The sequence below is a fragment of the Sus scrofa genome, chromosome 13 (genome assembly GCF_000003025.6).
Source record: "Sus scrofa isolate TJ Tabasco breed Duroc chromosome 13, Sscrofa11.1, whole genome shotgun sequence".
In the NCBI taxonomy this organism is placed as follows: domain Eukaryota; kingdom Metazoa; phylum Chordata; class Mammalia; order Artiodactyla; family Suidae; genus Sus; species Sus scrofa.
Genome location: NC_010455.5, coordinates 43,637,600 through 43,656,245, shown reverse-complemented (window position 1 = coordinate 43,656,245; position 18,646 = coordinate 43,637,600). Strand labels below are relative to the sequence as shown.

General features: G+C 40.0%; 1 protein-coding gene across 9 annotated transcripts in view; it reads right to left on the bottom strand.

Annotated features, from left to right (window-relative positions):
- The window catches only part of PTPRG (protein tyrosine phosphatase, receptor type G), a 737,058-nt gene that overhangs the window by 213,598 nt on the left and 504,814 nt on the right, over nt 1–18,646 (bottom strand). For all 9 annotated transcript variants that reach the window (XM_021070772.1, XM_021070771.1, XM_021070773.1 and 6 more), the window contains one exon: nt 12,956–13,051. In XM_021070772.1, coding sequence (XP_020926431.1) covers nt 12,956–13,051 — 96 coding nt within the window. The remainder of the gene's footprint in view (nt 1–12,955; nt 13,052–18,646) is intronic.

The following is an 18,646-nucleotide window of genomic DNA, read 5'->3' as shown; positions in this document are numbered from 1 at the left end:
TTGCCTCACCTTGGACAAAAGCAAATTCCAAATAAGCAAGGCCTAAATTAATTAATTCTATTTATGATTTCACAGATAGCTACCTAGGAATTTGTAGACACATAAAAATCACGTAACATAGTACATACATAGAGAACACCACGGGCTAAGAAAAACAAAATCTGCTGTATAAACGTGTTAGGCAAGTCAAGGCATAGGCATGTTTCATGGCTCCCACAAAAGCCAAATCAGGGGGATTCAGCCTAATAGTTTCCTCAAAAGACAGCTAGGCAGTCCCAATAATGAAACAGTGTGTGCCCCAAATACTGTGCCTTTTACTGTCTCCCATTTGGGTGCTTACTTGTTCCAAGTTAAAAGGCAGGAAGGATAAAGTATTACAGAAGTTCTCCCAAGAGTCTCAGTCTCCTTCACAAACTGCAAGATTGCATTCCTGAAAAATACCACAGTTGGCCACTGCTACCAAGACAAAAGTATTAGAGGAAGAGGTGGCTATTGGGGAAATCAGGAAAAGTTCACAGACATACATAAAATTGAGTTTCTTCCTGGCTTGCTCCCATACCATGTAAAAATGGTTGAATAGATTTCTACCAAATAAAAGGCACACTCAAGACAGGCAGGCATCGTCCAGAACACACTGAGAAACAAAACCTCTGAGCTTCAGATAAGCAGAGCCATGTCTATTAAGATGCTACAGACAAAGGAAACAAACAGTAGTTTTAATGTAAACCCTGAATACAAAAGAGAGTTGCAAGCTTTGCACAAGGCCAACTCCATGTAGCAGCATTGCAGGTAGTAACTTCAGGATCCTTCCCCCTTGATGGTTCATCATGGAGTTCCCAAGTCTTGGTGTAGAGGAAACGAATCCGACTAGGAACCATGAGGTTGAGGGTTCGATCCCTGGCCTTGCTCAGTGGGTTAAGGATCCAACGTTGTTATGAGCTGTGGTGTAAGTTGCGGATGCGGCTCAGATCTGGCATTGCTGTGGCTCTGGCTTAGGCTGGCGGCTACTGCTCTGATTAGATCCCTAGCCTGGGAATCTCCATGTGCCGCAGGTGTGGCCCTAAAAGGACAAAAGACCAAAAAAAAAAAAAAGAAAGAAAGAAAGAAAAAAGATGATTCATCATTCCTTTGGGAAAATGCCTAGCTGGCCAAAGGGTAAAAAGCTTTCGAAAGAAGCAGTATCAAGCCTCAACAATGAAGCCGCATTAATAGCTTTAAAATTCTGCCCTGGGAAAATACTACTCCAACACCATGGGAATAAGACAGTGCTGTTATTTACTGGGGCAGATTCTCTTACAACCTTCATGAGGGAGCTGCCTTGATCTTTGAGTTTTTCAAACCAGTTCCTATTGCTTTCCAGTTCAAAGACATTGGCACATGCTCTTACCTTTGTTTACTTTTCTATGTCTCAGTGAATGTTCTATTAAACTGGTGCTTGTTTCACAAATCACTGCAGTGTGTGGGAACAAATACCCCCATGGGCTCTTTAATTTAAGGTGGACAAGGTGAAGCAGAAATACCAAGAAACAGGGTTGATTTAAATATTCTGGCATGTAAGTCTTTACGCCTTATCTTAGCATCCAGTGGACTAAACCCTGGTTAGCCAGGGACTAGGGGAATTATCAGGCCTGGGATTGTTTAGTTCTTCCTATGGCCACCAGCCAGCAGAATAACCCAAAGCCCTCATGGTTCCTTCTACTGGGATTAAAACCACCTGGCATCCTCAAAGTGGGAGGTTCTGAATGTCAGCACTGACACTTGGGGCCAGATTAACCCTGTGTTGCTGGGGCTGTCGGATGTTGAGCAGCATCCCTAGTCTCTATTCACCAGATGCCAGTAGCACCACTACCCTAGGGCAATGACCCAGTGTCTCCAGACACAGCCTTGTGTCTTCTGGGGGCAAAATTCCCTGCGCCCTTCCCCATAAGTACCAATGCCATTAAAAAAGTTAATAAATGACTATTTCAGTTTTAACTCCGGTCACATAGAGTATCCTTATCTAACCACATCATTTCTTCAATATTCTTCTTATGAAAGGGAGGAAGGAGATGAAACAAAGCTGTCATCAAATCTATAGAATAAATTACAGGCACAGAGGCTAAGAGAATTTAGAAAGAGGACCAAAGGTTTTAATTATGGGCAAAAAGAATAAGGAGATCATTTTAAGTTATAAGAAAATAACTCTCCAGGTACTAAAAAAATTAAGAGAGGCCCTGAAGCACGTATATACACATAATAGCTGGAACCAATGATATATATACTTCTTTCTCTATCCTCTCCAACACAATAGCCAATTTTTCTGATTCAGTTTTCCCCTAAGAGCACAGAGCCTGGAGATATCCTACTGCTGTTGAAATACTAGCTCCAACATTTATTGTCTGATGTGATCTTGGATAACTTATATTGAAAAAAGCTCCATGCCTCCACCTTCTGTATCTGTAAAATGGACATAATAATACTTTGAGAGGGTCCCAGTAAAGATTAAATAACACGATGTTTAATGTGGGCATTTTATTTTATCATTTTACATGAACTAAGCCAGCAATAAATAGTAACTTTTATTAGCAGTACTCGTAATCTATTTAGAAGCATCTTTTCAGCTAGTTTGTCTAAGGGAAGCAGAAAAAGGAGACAAGAGTTGTCACTGGCTTTTAACCTTGGGGTGCAAAGTGCTTTGTGTGTAGAGTTCTCCCAGAAGGTCTAGTCAGCTAAGGCATCTACGAGATCAGATGCCAAGGAGACTAAAACTCAGAAAAATGAGACCAATGGATTGGGAATCACAAAACTAGAATTCCTGGCTTAGCAGATTTCAAAGAGCTAAGGGATCATGGTCAACCACTTAACTCTCAGAGAACCAGTTTCTATTCTGTCATTTTAATGGGATCACTAGAGTTTCTAGTATTTTATCTGAGACTACGACAATCAAATTCAATGATGTATATTAGTACTAACGGCCAAAACAACGAAATTCTAAACTAAATGACAGATTCGAAACTATCATTTAGTGATGTACACAGGCAAAGTACTTGGTAACTGTCCTTGAAGTGCAATGATTTAATTAAAGATTTCCACATGGTCTTTTTCAAAGACTCTTAATTATATAATGCTTCGCCAATTATTAAACAGTCCTCTGTAATGTCCGCTAAGAGGAAATTTGAATCACAGGCCATTTGCAGATAGGAGATGTACTAAAAACACCTGATAGGCTATAAATTCAATGCTGTACATCCACAAATCTATTCCAGAATTGCATCCGAACATTAAAAATGACTCTGACCTTCACTCAATCATAAGTCCTATGAAATCAATTAGCTGTTAAAATAGTTTAATTGGAACATATGTATTTTAATTTTTGTGTGTGTATATATAAAAAGTCTTCTTAATCAGCCCAAAACATTGTGAAATTACACTTCTAGGTAATGCAGTGAAAGAACTGAACTTATAACTGGAGAAAATCAAGGATGTGGAAAATGTGAAGAGGATAATATTCAAACAGCAGCAACTGGAAAAGAATAAATTAAGAATCATATTAGTTTATTTCAATTATCCCAAAAAGCAGCCTGAGAGGGAAGTTATGAAAACTTATTGAAACAAACTCACACATTCTCTGATTCAAAAGTAGTTCTTGGTTTTTTTGTCTTTTACTTTTGGTGGGTATTTGATAGGTGGGCATAATTACTATTTATTTCCTTTTTTCTCTCCTCCCTCTCTCCTTTTTTCCTCCTCCTCCTTCTTTCTCTCTCTCCATGTCTTTCCCTCCCTCATTTTTTTTTTCCCCTAAGGAGTAGGGCCCCTTGTTTCACATTGCCAAAAGGACCAGTCAAAAGTCAAAAAAAAAAAAAAATTAGAACTATCTATAGCCATGATAGAAAATGCATTCTTCATTAAACAAAGAAAAAGATTCCCCAGGATGGTTAAAAAAAAAATAAAACGATCACTTTCAGTCACCGTAAATAAAAAGGATGATTTCTATTTTAAAAGCGGTGTTTTGCTTTGTAGAAAAAAATGGAAGGAAAAAGAAAAATGGAGGAGAGTCCAGTTTTAAAACTTGCAAATAAGAACTTCACACTCTTAAAATGAAATATTTATCATTTCGAAATTATACAGACATATAAAGATGTAACTCTTGTATTCTTTTCTTGGTATTTTATGTACTTAACCTTATCTGTCCTCCCCTATCTCCCAATGACAAAACGATGCTCCTATTAAAGGATTTAGGCGGTCCCATCATGGCTCAGTGGTTAAGGAATCTGACTAGCATTCATGAGGACGCAGGTTTGATCACTGGCCTAGCTCAGGGGGTTACGAATCTGGTGCTTCGGTGAGCTGTGGTATAGGTCACAGACACGGCTCGTATCCTGTGTTGCTGTGGCTGTGGCACAGGCCTGCAGCTACAGCTTCGATTTAACCCCTAGCCTAGGAACCTCCATATGCTGTGGGTGCAGCCCTAAAAAAAAAAAAAAAGGATTCAAAGACCAACTTTTTTCAAAACTTATGGTTCTTTAACTGCTTTGAGAATAGGTGCTACAGTTCTGAGCAAACACTTGCAATGGTCATGAAGAATGACACAGAAAAGTTTCTTAACGTATACTGCAGAATGAGCAAATGAGCTATCCAATGAGTGTATGAATAAATAAAGGAGAAAATATTATATTTTGTTCACTTGGAGAATCTGAAGGAAGAAAGGGGAGAAGAGGGAAGGAAAACATAGACACAAAGAATTGTAAGAGGAAGAAAAAGCAAAAAAAAAAGCAAAAGAAACAAAAACCCCCACAACACACAGATGCACTGAAACACACGGCAGCAAACCTTAAGAAGGAAATGTGCAAGAAAAAGACAAAAGCAAGCTAGAATGAAAAATAGCAAAATAATCCAAAAAATACTTTCCACCCACCATCTACTGGGATAAAACCATTTCGGTCGCAAGCTTTATGAAAATATTCTCAGACATAGAAATAGCCAGATACTCTCGGCACTAAAACACTCCTTGAAGGCCTCTGAATGTACTACACCTTGAGGAATTTTCAAGCCCTGATGATTTTTCTCAACTACAGGCATAAATGGAGACACAGTGCTTTAACAGCATGTTAGATTCTGTGGGGCCCAAGGTCAGAGCCCCCTCCTCAGTGAATCAGAACTGTGAGACGCTTTATATTCAATGTCCTTCATCATCTCAATAGCCTTATTCTTCTGTATAACCACTACCCTTTTTTAGCTGAAGCTTACACAGCCACCTAGACATATCCTTCCCCAAAAGCCAAATGACTAATCTTGGGGGATCCTGAAAAGTTTTCTTTATCTTAGTCCTTCACAGTCCACATTTCCTGAGCAACAACTGAAGTCAAGGCATTGTTGTAAGGGCCAGGAAAAGGGGGGTGGTGGGATACAAAGAGAAGAGGAATAAGACATGGACCTCCAACTCAAGAGTTGCTGTTCTACAGTGTTTCGGCAGCTGCGGTGGAGGCTGCTGCTGTGGCGTGGGTTTGATCCCTGACCCCAGGAACTTCCACACACTGCGGGTACAGCCAAAAAAAAAAAAAAAAAAAATTGTTCTTTTTGGTCCTACACACTTTAGTGCCTGTTTCTAACACTCCTTAGCTACCAGGTGAGTAGCTTGTTCTGTTCCAGTCCAGACTCTAGAGCTTATATAAGCTTCCACTGAATTCAGCTAAGTGTGTGCACAACCAAGTCACAGTGGGAGTCACTCACAAGAGATGCAGTTGATGGATAAGTGAAGACTCTCAGTGACCTTACAGTACAAAGGCAGAAGAAAGCAAGGAAATTAACGGCTTGAATGCAAGATGGAATGCTAAGAGAGACAGGGGGTTAAAGGAAGGACAAATCACATCTTCCTTCTGTGGTGGGGCGGGGGGAGGGAAGTCAAATCCAGAGAAGGGGAGAAAAAGGTTTCCTCGCCAGCCCTGGATGGATGAGTCATCAAGAACTCCTCCTGCCTTCCCACCATCTATAAATAATCCCAGGTGCTGCCATTTCACTTAATTACTAAGCCTCTCCAGATGGAGAAAAATAATTAAGCAGTCTGTACCACCGACACGGTATAAAGAATGGGTTAGCAACTTTCGAAACATTTGAGTTTTGAAGTTTGCTTTCAACGATGAAGGAAGGGCCAAAGGAAGGGGGCCAAAATGAAAGAACCATAGACCTTAGAGAATACCAAAGGACAGCAGTTGGAGAGTGGGTAGAAATTTAAATAGAAAAAAAAAAAAAAAGTGTGCAAAGGGGCTCAATCCTCCTAGTAGAAGCAAAACTGCTAACATTAAATGAAGTAGCTTCAGTGGTGGCTGAAGAATTGTTGAAGATAGGTTGTCAAAAAGAAATACTTTGGGAGTTCCTTTTGTGGCTCAGTAGTAACAAACCTGATTGGCAGGCATGCATGAGGATGCAGGTTCGATCCCTGGCCTTGCTCAGTGGATTAGGGACCCTGTGTTGCTGTGGCATAGGCTGGTAGCTGCAGCACTGACTCAACCCCTGGCCTGGGAACTTCCATATGCCCTAAGAAGCAAACAAAACAAAACAAAACAAAACAAACCCACATACTTTGAATATAGGTTAACTCCTAACTCCTTTTTTCCCTAATATTTGAATGGTTCCAGAGTTTCATACTTTAAGACAACCTTGTATATTTCTTAAATATACAAGAAGTATGCTGTTGTTTGGGCCTCTGGAGATAGACGTGACAAAAATTTTATCTTTGTGACTGCACCCAAAAAGGTCTAACAAGGAAGCCAGAAAGAAAACCATATGAGCCAACCTTCTAAATATAGATGTTCTCAAAGAATCATGCATTTATAATTTTAAAATTCAATGGAATCAGGAAATAGAAATAAAATTTCTGGCATTCAAATAACAATAGCATCTGGGTAGTAAAACAAAGATTCCCTCCCCATCAAAAAATCAAAGATAATCTTATGTGTTTCCTGGAAAAAAAAAAACAACACAATAATCAAAGCAATGAAACCACAGTAATCAAAATTATAAAAAGTTTGGGGATCCCAAACTTCTATAAGCATGAGATTGAAAGCCATTAAGACAGCTGCATGGTTAGAAGGCATATAGATGCTCATGGGATAGTGGAGGGATGTGTTCAATTAGAATGATGAAGAAACAGACTGGGACAAAGAAAAACCAAATCAGAACCCAGCTCCGAGGGCAATGATAGAAGACTCTTGATCTAAAAAAAAATAAAGGAGTTCCCGTTGTGGTGCAGTGGTTGATGAATCCAACTAGGAACCATGAGGTTGTGGGTTCGATCCCTGGCCTCGCTCAGTAGGTTAAAGATATGGCACTGCTGTGAGCTGTGGTGTAGGTCACAGATGTGGTTCAGGTCTGGCGTTGCTGTGGCTGTGGCGTAGGCCAGCAGCTGTAGCTCTTCTTTGACCCCTAGCCTGGGAATCTCCAAATGCCAAGAGATTTTTCTAGGTGTGGCCCTAGAAAAGACAAAAAAAAAAAAAAAAAGATAAAAAAATACAGATTAAGTTAAAGGTAGGGTCATTCTGAGGATTGAATATTTACTGCTTTATACAGACAGTCCCTGACTTTCAAATTATTGTTATTATTTATTTTTTTATTTTATTTTTTTGTGGCTGTACCCGTGGCATGAGAAAGTTTCCAGGCTAGGGATTAAACTGGGGCTGCAGGAGTGACCTGAGCCACGGCAGTGACAACACTGGATCCTTAGACCGTTGAGGCACTAGGGAGGTCCCTGACTTAGGATTTTTGACTTTATGATGGATTAAAAGTGACACACATTATTGTGAATTTTGATCTTTTCCCAGTCTAGCGATATCGTTAAGATACTCTCTTCTGATGCTGAGCAAGACATCAAGTAGCAGCTCCCAGTCAGCCACGTGACTATGAGTATGACCTGTCTGCTTTTCACTTTCATTACAGTATTCAGTAAATTCCATGAGATAGTCAAAATTCTGTGTTAGTGCTATTAGACTTTTTGTTAAACTAATAGGCTTTGGGTTAGAGTACTGAACCCAGTTCTAGGCTAATATAAGTGCTCTGAGCACATTTAAGGTAATCCTGGTTAAGCTATAACGTTCGGTAGGTTAGGCGTACTAAAAGCCTTTTCCACTTAAGATATTTTAAACTTATGATGGGTTATCAGGATGTAAATCCATCATAAGTCGAGGAAGATTTATAATGTTATATCAGAGCTAATTAAATCTTTTGAGTTATTTTCAAAGCAAAATATCCTTCCATAAATTGTTATTTTAACTTTCCAGTAAACATAGATTTTTATATCTCTTACTTCTTTAAACAGATAACCCAAGAAAAGTGTTATCAGAATTATAGATTAAAATAACATTTTAATGACTTTAGGTATTTCACGTTTCCGCAAGAATTCAAATCAGGCTAACTAGTAAAACATAGTGGATGTTCTACTTTAACAACAGGAAAAAAAGTATTTTAATTTTTTTTTGTCTTTTTTTTTTTTTGCCATTTCTTGGGCCGCCCCCGCGGCATATGGAGGTTCCCAGGCTAGGGGTTGAATCGGAGCTGCAGCCACCGGTCTACGCCAGAGCCACAGCAACGCTGGATCCGAGCCGCGTCTGCAACCTACACCACAGCTCACAGCAACGCTGGATCCTTAACCCACTGAGCAAGGGCAGGGACCGAACCTGCAACCTCATGGTTCCTAGTCGGATTCGTTAACCACTGAGCCACGACAGGAACTCCTAATTTTTTATTTATATAAATTAGCTAAACAAGCATTTATTTTTTCCCTTGAGTGGTTTAACAACGAATATCTCCATCCCTCATCAGTTTCTAATTTTAACTTACTTATTTTAAAAATTCTTTAAAATCAAACATCCCCCTTCCTTTCCCCTCTATCTTCCAAGAGGCTGCTATTCCAAAGGTGTGTGAACTAGAAAAAAGGAGTTCCTTCCTCCAGATGCAACAAACACATGTTGGAAAACTGTAATAATTATTCCACTGAGCAGTAGCTATGAAGTGAATGCACCTTCCAAAGCTGTATGGGCCCCAAAGGCACACAATCACACATGGCTGCCATGACTGGCTATCTTCCATACATGGAGGTGATCTTTCCTTTACCTGAGTTCACACAAAGCACTCAGGGGAAACCTGGCTCACTATCTTTCAACACTAAAACTGACCTTCAACTCTGTAACCAAAAGATGTCAGGCACTATTCAAAGTTACTGAAGTCAAGGTTGAGGTCATGATCTTAAGGTCAAGTTGATCATGACATTAAGGCAGGAAGAAGAGTGCCTACAGACTGTGTTGCAATGGGAAATTCTACCCCCTCCAGCAAAGACAGACAACCTCTACTCAACTACAACATCAGGACATTTCATGTAAAATCTCGCACATTTAACCAAAGAAAAGAATTGTAAATTCTATGAAGGTTCAACAAGGGTGCCCATGAACCACAACAGGATCACCTGCAGGCAGCCTTTATCTCAGCTAATATATGGTTGCCTGATCAACCACGTGCCTGTTAGATATGAGCTTATTGTGGGTGTTTTTGAAACATTAAGAACGGCATCATATCTAATCACAACAAAGGCAATAAGAGAGTCCAGATTATCCAAAATAATAGGCACATGATCAGGAAGAAAAAAGAAAGATGATGAAAAATTGAACGTGTAAGAAAATTATCCTGGTATGTGGACCAAGTTGGCATCAGGCTATAACATCTGCACAGACCTTAGCCTGGCCCAGACATGCACTCATAGGTCATTCACATCCTGTCGCTCTGGATAATGAATGTGTGGGGTTATGAGCACCAAGTCAGACCACAGCCTCTTTACAAGTGGATGGATTTCTCTACTCATCTCTTTCTAGTCATAATCACATGGCAATGTGACACTGAGTTCATCGTTGTGGGCAGGAGCTCACTACATTTATCATATACATTTAATCTAAAAACTAGTACCATACCTGGCACTAAATCAGAAAATGATAAATACTTCTTTAATACTAAAATGTAAATGCAAGATTTGAATTTGGAAATATAGATCAAGATTTCTCTATTTAGGGGAGAAACACCACAGTCCTCTATTTAAGATTCTTATAGAAAGACTGAAAACACGAAGATCTCAAAATACAGGTTCTAACAAGACTACCAAATTCAATTAACAATTATACCATCTTCTTTCCACTGCATGACATAGTGTGAACTCAGATGTATAAATGCATATGTGGACTTATAACACAAAGAAAGCAGCTCAAAACAGCTGCTATCTTAAAAAACAAAACAAAACAAAAAACTATTCTATTTTATACTGTCTGAGATCTATTTCGTTTAGAGCAAACCAACGTTTAGAGAAGGACTAACCAGATGAAATACACATTAAATTTCTTTCTGTGTGAACTAGTACTCATGTCCTAGAAATATTTTAAAAATTCAAAACATAGATTTCACACTGAGGTCTTTTGCTGGGTTGTACACCAATGTGCCTCTCCTGTCCCATACTTTAATTGGTCTTATGTTTAACAAGAGTTTAGAGCTGGAAAAATAGAATGCTTTTGGATAGAGCATATATAGTGAACAAGACTTTCCAGTACGTGCAAAAACATTTTCAAAATTTATTTTCCTATAAATAAGTGACCTATCCCATAGAACCTTGTTGGACTGGGCATGGCTGACTATGACAGAGAGAAGGTAGGAGTAGGTCTGATGACCAGGCTGCAGGAGTGGAGGTCCAGCAACAGGAAAAGCAGCTTGGCAGGGAGTCAGTAACAGAGAACATTTAACTATGTAAATGGGAATCATTTAAGAATGGAATTTCCAGTGACCCCCAGATGCAGAAGGGGTCCAGACAGAACCGCAGTGAGCTGGCAACAGACCAGTGCAGAATAGACCCCTGTTCATAAAGAGAAGACATATACACCACAGGGTCACCACCCACAGAAACAGAGATGTCTGGATATGGCTGGATACAGACACATATTTTATTTGGCATTTACCAAATGTCTACTATGTGCCAAAAACCCATGCTAGGGTTTTCACTTGGGGCCTACAATCTTGATGAGGTAGAAGTCGCTATCCCCATTTCACAGTCAATATACTGTGGTTGCAAAGTTTGAACAACTACATCACCATTTTTGCAGCTATTAAGTGGAAGAGATGAGATTCAAAAGCAAGTATTTTTGACTCCATTGAACAAGCTCTAAAAATATTATGCTTTACTGTGGTTCATGAAAATAACCAGGGGAGGGGATGTGTGGGAAAACACTGGGGACCATGGGGAGATCAGCATAGCATGCAGCAGAAAGAGATGCCTCCCAAAATATTTGATCATGACCCACAATAAGCAACACATTTCATATCATGACCTAATACACACTGAGTATTCATGTCTGTGTATAAACAACTAAAAAATAAAGTTCTACAAAAATATTTACCTTTATTATGTATGAATTTGAAATCTCCAGATCATTTTTTGTTTATATTATTTTTATATTATATTATTTATTTTATTTTTTCTTTTATATCATTCTATTTTCTTACTTTAAAAATGCCAGTCAGGACCCCCTGAAATAAGCCCACTCGAAAGTAGGTCAGAAACCAGTTTGATAACCAGTGTCATAACCAATGCTGCTGACCACCACTTTTAGTGTTTATGAAGTTTGGATAGAATATTAGGCTTTTCAATTTTTCACATGTAATTTCCTACTTGAGCCATTAACCAAGAAAGAAAAGGGAGGGGGGTATTTAGAGAGCGAGATAAGGAAGTTTCCTTAGTGGCTCAGTGGTAATGACCAACTAGGATCCATGAGGACTTAGTTTCTATCCCTGGCCTTGCTCAGTGGTCTAAGGATCTGGCGTTGCCATGAGCTGCAGTGTAGGTTGAAGATGGCTCAGATTTGGCATTGCTGTGGCTATGGTAGGCAGCTGTAGCTCAGATTAGACCCCTAGCCTGGGAACTTCCATATGCTGCAGGTGCAGCCCTAAAAAAGAAAAAAAAAAAAAAGAGAGAGAGAGAGGAGCAGTGGAGAGTTCACTCTGTGCTAACCCCTAAAAGGGTAGTGAAAATGAACATACTCCAAATAAGAATGGCTCCAACTCAATGACAAAGAAGCTTTCCCCAAAAGACAGAGGTTAAAGACCCAAGTTGAAGAAAGTTCTAATGCCAATAATGTTCCTTTGAGTTGTCAGAAAGACATAATTTTCTAAGGGTGACTCACTGGTAGAAGGAATACCTGTATGTAGTCTTTAGGCAAATTTGAAGTCTGGAAGACTAGCCATACACTTATGACTCAAGCTAGCTTTTCACACAAAAAAAGTACCAGGTCTCCTCCAGGCTATTTGGGCAAGGCACTCAATTTAATCCACTTACTAAAAAGCCTGGATAGCATTATCTACACAAGTATCAAAGGTTTGCCTTCTAGGTATGGAACCAACACATGAGCCAGGAATACTCAGTAATACAAACACAATAAAAAGGAGAAAGAAAAGCTGAGAGACTGTAAATGTAATGAAATGGAAATGGTCTCAATAGAAATTTTAGTTCCAGTGGGGATTTCTGGGGGAGAAAGAAAAGAGGTCTCTTTAGAAATAACTGATGCAACTTATTAATCTACTTCCAAAGTAACGTCAAATTTTAGAGTTGCTCCAAACAAAACCACCCCCCTTTTTTATATTATCCTCTTAATATGCTGAAGGAACCTGTTCAAAATGCTTCAGCAGTGAAGTAACTTAGATGATAAATGTGTTCTTCAATCTGTGCACCAGTCAAGCAGCAATAAAATCAGAATAATTCATGCAAAAATTTTCATTATGTTTCTAAACATACTTATTTACATTTTAAATCACACATTAGACAATATGAAATATCTTTCATTTAGACAGGTGTGAACTAGAAAACAGATGCATTCATTAAACATGGAACAATTCGGTGAATTAAAAAAAAAAGAGAGAGAACTCTTTGGTTGAAATACTTGAGCCACTCTTAACTTACTTGAAAAAATATGGCCATGGCTCCGATTTCTCTGTTCTCAGAAATTGCAGTTTGAAAGCTGTCAAAGTCATCTGGATTGTAAAAGAAAATCTGCATCTGTAAAAGAACAATTAAAAGTGTATTAGGAGAATGCATTAGGACAACCTACGCAGAAGTAGAGAAAATAATACAATGGATCCAGATTACCCAAAATACTAAGATTTTGCCAAATGTTCATCTATTTGTATTTTTTCCTTTGCTAAAGTATTTGAGAGCAAACCCCAGACATCATATCATTTTACCCTTACATACTTCAGTAGGTATCACTAAAACACATATCTTCTCACAGAACTACAATGCCTTTGGGCCAAAAAGAAATAACACCAACACCTTCTTAATACCTAATATTCATGTCATGGTGAAAGGTCTCCATTAAGAAGCAAATTTTTAATAGAGTTAAAGACCCTGAAGTAGGAAACCAAGCCAAGAATGTGATTCTTGAATCATACCATATGATACAATATGCATGAATCTATAAGATCCATTCATTCTTAAGGTAGGATACAGTAATCACATTTTTTTTTTTTTTTTTTTTTTTTTGCTTTTTAGGGCTACAGGTGCAGCATATGAAAGTTCCCAGGCTTGGGGGTTGAATCAGAGCTACAGCTGCTGGCCTATGCCATAGCCAGAGAAAGGCCAGATCCAAGCTGCATCTGCGACCTACACCACAGCTCACAGCAATGCCGGATCCTTAACCCACTGATTGGGGCCAGGGATTGAACCCATGTCCTCATGGATCCTAGTTGGGTTCGTTTCCACTGAGCCGCAATGGTAACTCCATATTATTCTTATTAGAAAACCAAATGCTAACCTGATGATGATGGAGATTTATTGAGCATAGGTGAGGTCCAGGCATAGTGCTACTCACTATACACTGCATTGATATGTTTGATTCCCACTATCATATGATCCAGTAATCCTATTCCCAGGTACATTATCTAGAGAAAACCATAATTTGAAAAAATACATGGACCCCAGTGTTCATTGCATTACTATGAACAATAGCCAAGACATGGAAGCAATCTAAATGTCCACTGACAGAGAAGAATGGATAAAGGAGACGTGGTACATATATACAAAGGAATATTACCCAGCCATAGAAAAGAATGAAATAATGCCATTTGCAGTAACATGAATGGATCTAGAGATTATCATACTAAGTGAAGTAAGTCAGAAAAACAAATCACTTATATGTGGAATCTAATAAAATGATACAAAATAATTATTTATGCAACAACTTATTTACAAAACTGAAACAGACTCAAAGATTTCAAAACCAAACTTATTATGGTTACCAAAGGGGAAACAGTTGGGGGAGAGGTAAATTAGGAGGTTAGTGTTAACAAATACTATAAGTAGCACAGGGAAATCTACTCAATACTCAATACTCTGTAATAACCTATATGGGAAGAGAATCTGAAAAAGAATGGATATATATGTATAACTGATTCACTTTGCTATATACTTGAAACTAATACAACATTTAAGTAAACTATTCTCTAATAAAAAAATTTTTTTAAAAGAATGTGATTTCACTGAATCTTCTAGAATGACCACTAATCCTTACAGAAAATCAAATCTCCTGTATCATTAGCTCTCTCCCATGACCTCTGTGTTTCCATTTTTCCAAATGACATGATGCTATTTTCTGAATAACCATATCCCAGATGGAGTTTGGAGACTTGATATTGAAAGATTAATTCCCAGCAGGAAAAATCAGAGAAACCAGCTAAACTACAGATCAAATGTAAACAGAGTCCTGCTGACTAAATTAACCACGATATTAAGAACAAGGTGACATTTCTTCTCTGAAGGGTGTAATCAGGCAGCCCAAATCAGGGTACTTTATAGGAAAAGTCAGATACCCAAGTGGATGGGAGAAGGACAGGTAGATTCTTTTGGAGAATATTCTTTCTTAATGGTGAATTATTTTCATGAGACTGAATTCCCACTGACACAGGAAGCCTCTTACAAATGTGTTGCCTTTATGTTTGGACAGCTACAGACACCATGAATTTACTCTGAGAGTGGTCTATTCAATGGGGTGCAGATTAAAACAATTTAATCCTGGCTGAATTGCTGTGGGGACAATGCTAGTAACTCAAGAAAGAAACTCCACACAAGTATATTCAGAAAATTACACTTCACTTTCCTTTTAAATTTCAGGTCCTCAAATGAACTAAGTTCACAGGAGGTTTTCTTATTCTTAGCCCATGGCAGGGGCAGCATTGTTTAATGCATCACGTGAACAGTGTGTGATACAAAATACTTTTAAGACCTCTTCAAGGGCATTTTCATATACAACTGTGTACGGAAATTCATTTTTAGAAATCTTTGAGTCATAGCTCCACCCATCAGGATAATAAAATGTCTCATAAAGAGAACAGCAGCATAGGTCTGAAATATCAATTTTCCTAGCTATTCCTCTCCAGTTGAAATCTACTGAATTATGTTAACTTTTAAAGCTATCTTAAATGCGAGAGTAAATAAGTAGATGGAGATTTTTGTTAAGTTGTATAAATAATATGTATATTTTAGAGTTTAAGCCCTTGTTAGTTGCATTGTTTGAAACTATTTTCTCCCATTCCATAGGTTGTTTTTTTGTTTTTTGTTGTTATGGTTTCCTTTGCTTTTCCAAAGCTTGTAAGTTTGATTAGGTCCCATTTGTTTATTTCTGTTGCATTGGGAGACAGACCTAAGAAAGCATTTGTACAGTTGATGTCAGAGAATGTTTTGCCTATGTTCTCTTCTAGGAGTTTGATGGTGTCTTGTCTTATGTTTAAGTCTTTAAGACACTTTGAATTTATTTTTGTGCATGGTGTAAGGGTGTATTCTAGTTTCATTGATTTACATGCTGCTGTCCAGTTTTCCCAGCACCATTTGCTGAAGAGACTGTCTTTTTCCCATTTTATATTCTTCCCCTCTTTGTTGAAGATTAATTGAAAAAAGGTGTCTGGGTTTAGTTTTGTGTTCTCTGTTCTGCTCCATTGGTTTGTATGTCTATTTTGGTACCAGTACCACACTGTCTTGATTACTATAGCTTTGTAATATGGGAAGAAGGCCTGATTAGACATTTCTCCAAAGAAGACACACAGATGGCCAACAGGCACACAAAAAAATGCTCAACAGCACTAATTATTAGAGAAACCAAGTACTTCTAAACTTACAAAGCTTTGAGGGAAGGAGGGTGGGGTTGGGATAGAAACCTAACCTTTCCAATCCTAGTCAAGATCTGAATCACTGTGTTTTCATCCAAAAGGCACAAACATTCGTTTACTGCCTTTTATCTACAAGGCACTATGACAGATGAAGACACAGTTTGGGCTTGGTAAGACTAAAATATCAGTAATAAAACAAGGTTAACTTTTTTTTTTTTTTTTGAATGCCAAAGTTGAGTTGTAGGTCAATGTATCATGAAAGAACATAAAGCAATAAATGTCAAATGGTCAGGTGAGGCATATAGTACATGAATACTAAACATATAGTCAATGGGCAAGAGGGGATATATTCTTGAAGGTACACTTCCTACTCTCTAATGCTGCAGTTGTTGTGTAAGTCGGCTCTCTCCTTTCTGTTGGAATGGTGGCAAGAGGGAATGATCCTAACACAAGAGCAGAAAATCCAATGGTACTTTCTTTGGCAATCTAGAAAACTTTACATTTTAATTTCCTCTCAAAAAAACTTATATTTCATCAACTTGCACAGCCTCCACATATATACATGGCCCAAGAAAAATTTAATATGAATTAAGTAAGGAAATGGCATTCGGACAACCCAGGGGAAAGGCAGTCTAATGACAAACTCTGGACTTTCCCAGGATAAGGTTGCTCATCTTTAATAGAGTGGAAGAACACAAAAGAAAAGCACAGAGAAGAGAAAGATGGTGAGGGAGTTCCTGTCATGGCTCTGACTAGTATCCATGAGGACACAGGTTCAATCCCTGGCCTTACTCAGTGGGTTAAGGATCCAGCGATGCCATGAGCTGTGGTGTAGGTTGCAGAGGCGGCTCGGATCTGGTGTTGCTGTGGTATAAGCCAGGGGCTACAGCTCCAATTTGACCCCTAGCCTGGGAACCTCCGCATGCTGGGGGTACAGACCTAAAAAGACAAAAAAACAAATACCATATGATATCACTTATAACTGGAATCTAATATCCAGCACAAATGAACATCTCCTCAGAAAAGAAAATCATGGACTTGGAGAAGAGACTTGCGGCTGCCTGATGGGAGGGGGAGGGAGTGGGAGGGATCGGGAGGTTGGGCTTCTCAGACACAACTTAGAATAGATTTACAAGGAGATCCTACTGAATAGCATTGAGAACTTTGTCTAGATACTCATGTTGCAACAGAAGAAAGGGTGGGGGAAAAAACTGCAACTGCAATGTATACATGTAAGGATAACCTGACCCCCTTGATGTACAGTGGGAAAATAAAAAAAAATTATTAAGGAGAGAGGACAAGATGGCGGAGGAGTAGGAAGACACGCTCGCCCTCTCCCATAAACACAACAAAAAAAGCACATCTACAGAATAAATGACTCGCACAGAACAGCAACCAATCGCTGGCAGAGGAACCTAAACTCCAATAACGGCAAGAAATTCGTGACATTATTGGGCAGAACAGGAGAAAAGAGGAGAGTGAGAGAAGGCGAATCCGAGCGAGACGGGGGCTCCCGAAAGGGAACTGCGGAGGAGAAAGGGATCCCGCACCCTGGAAAGTCACCTACCGGGCGAAAGATCAAATGAACCGGAGGAATCTCCAGATGCAGAGAAGAGTGTAGCAGTAAGTTGGAGTACGGAAAAGCTGATCAAGAACCCAACGGACCATCTGAACTACGGGCAGAGTCACCAAAAATTGAGACGCCTGGGTGGGGGCTGGGCACCGAGACCTCGCCTCCGAAGGTTAATCCCTGAGAAAGGGCCGGGGGATGCCTGGGGGGGGGGGGGGGGGCGGACCGCGCAGAGGTGGAGGGGGGGGGGGGGGGGGGGCTGGGCACCGAGACCTCGGCTCCAGAGATTAGTCCCCGGGCTAGGGGGGCGGGGCAGAGCAGAAACTGCTTGGGAGGTCTAGAAACCAGTTGACGGGGCAGAGACTGCCTGGGAGACTAGAAAACAAAGCTGTCGCAGAGGAAGGGAGCAATACTCCAGGAGTGGGGAAGGGGAAAGCCACATCAGAGGGAACCTGGGAGAAGAGCCTGGTCTGCGCCCGTGCTGGGGAGGGGAGAGAAGAAGGGGTGGGTCCCCATAGAATACCCCCCACGCCACAGCAAGCTTACAGGCCCGCTAGCTAGCTGAAAACTCTGCTTCCCAGTGCATCCCCTCCCCCCACCCCCGCCACGCCCTATGCTCTCACGGACCTGGGGCTGCCTGCCATCCAGGAGGGCTGGCCTCAACAATTGCCTGAAGCCTACCACCGCAGGGGCTGTCCCTGCACAGGCCTGCTTGCCCTTTGGAGGGGCTACACTTCCGCAGAGCAGCACCAAACAGCACCAGCCCCCGAGAAAAGGCCTGCAGCCTAGAAAAGCTAGAACAAGCTTAGCCAGGCTGTGAATAGATCGGCCTAATTCTCCGACGGTTTTTCTGAGTCGGGTTGCCCCGGGGAGGAGCCTCTTCGGTTTCCAACGGCCCTGCTGCCCGCCCAAGCCCCCAGGGGA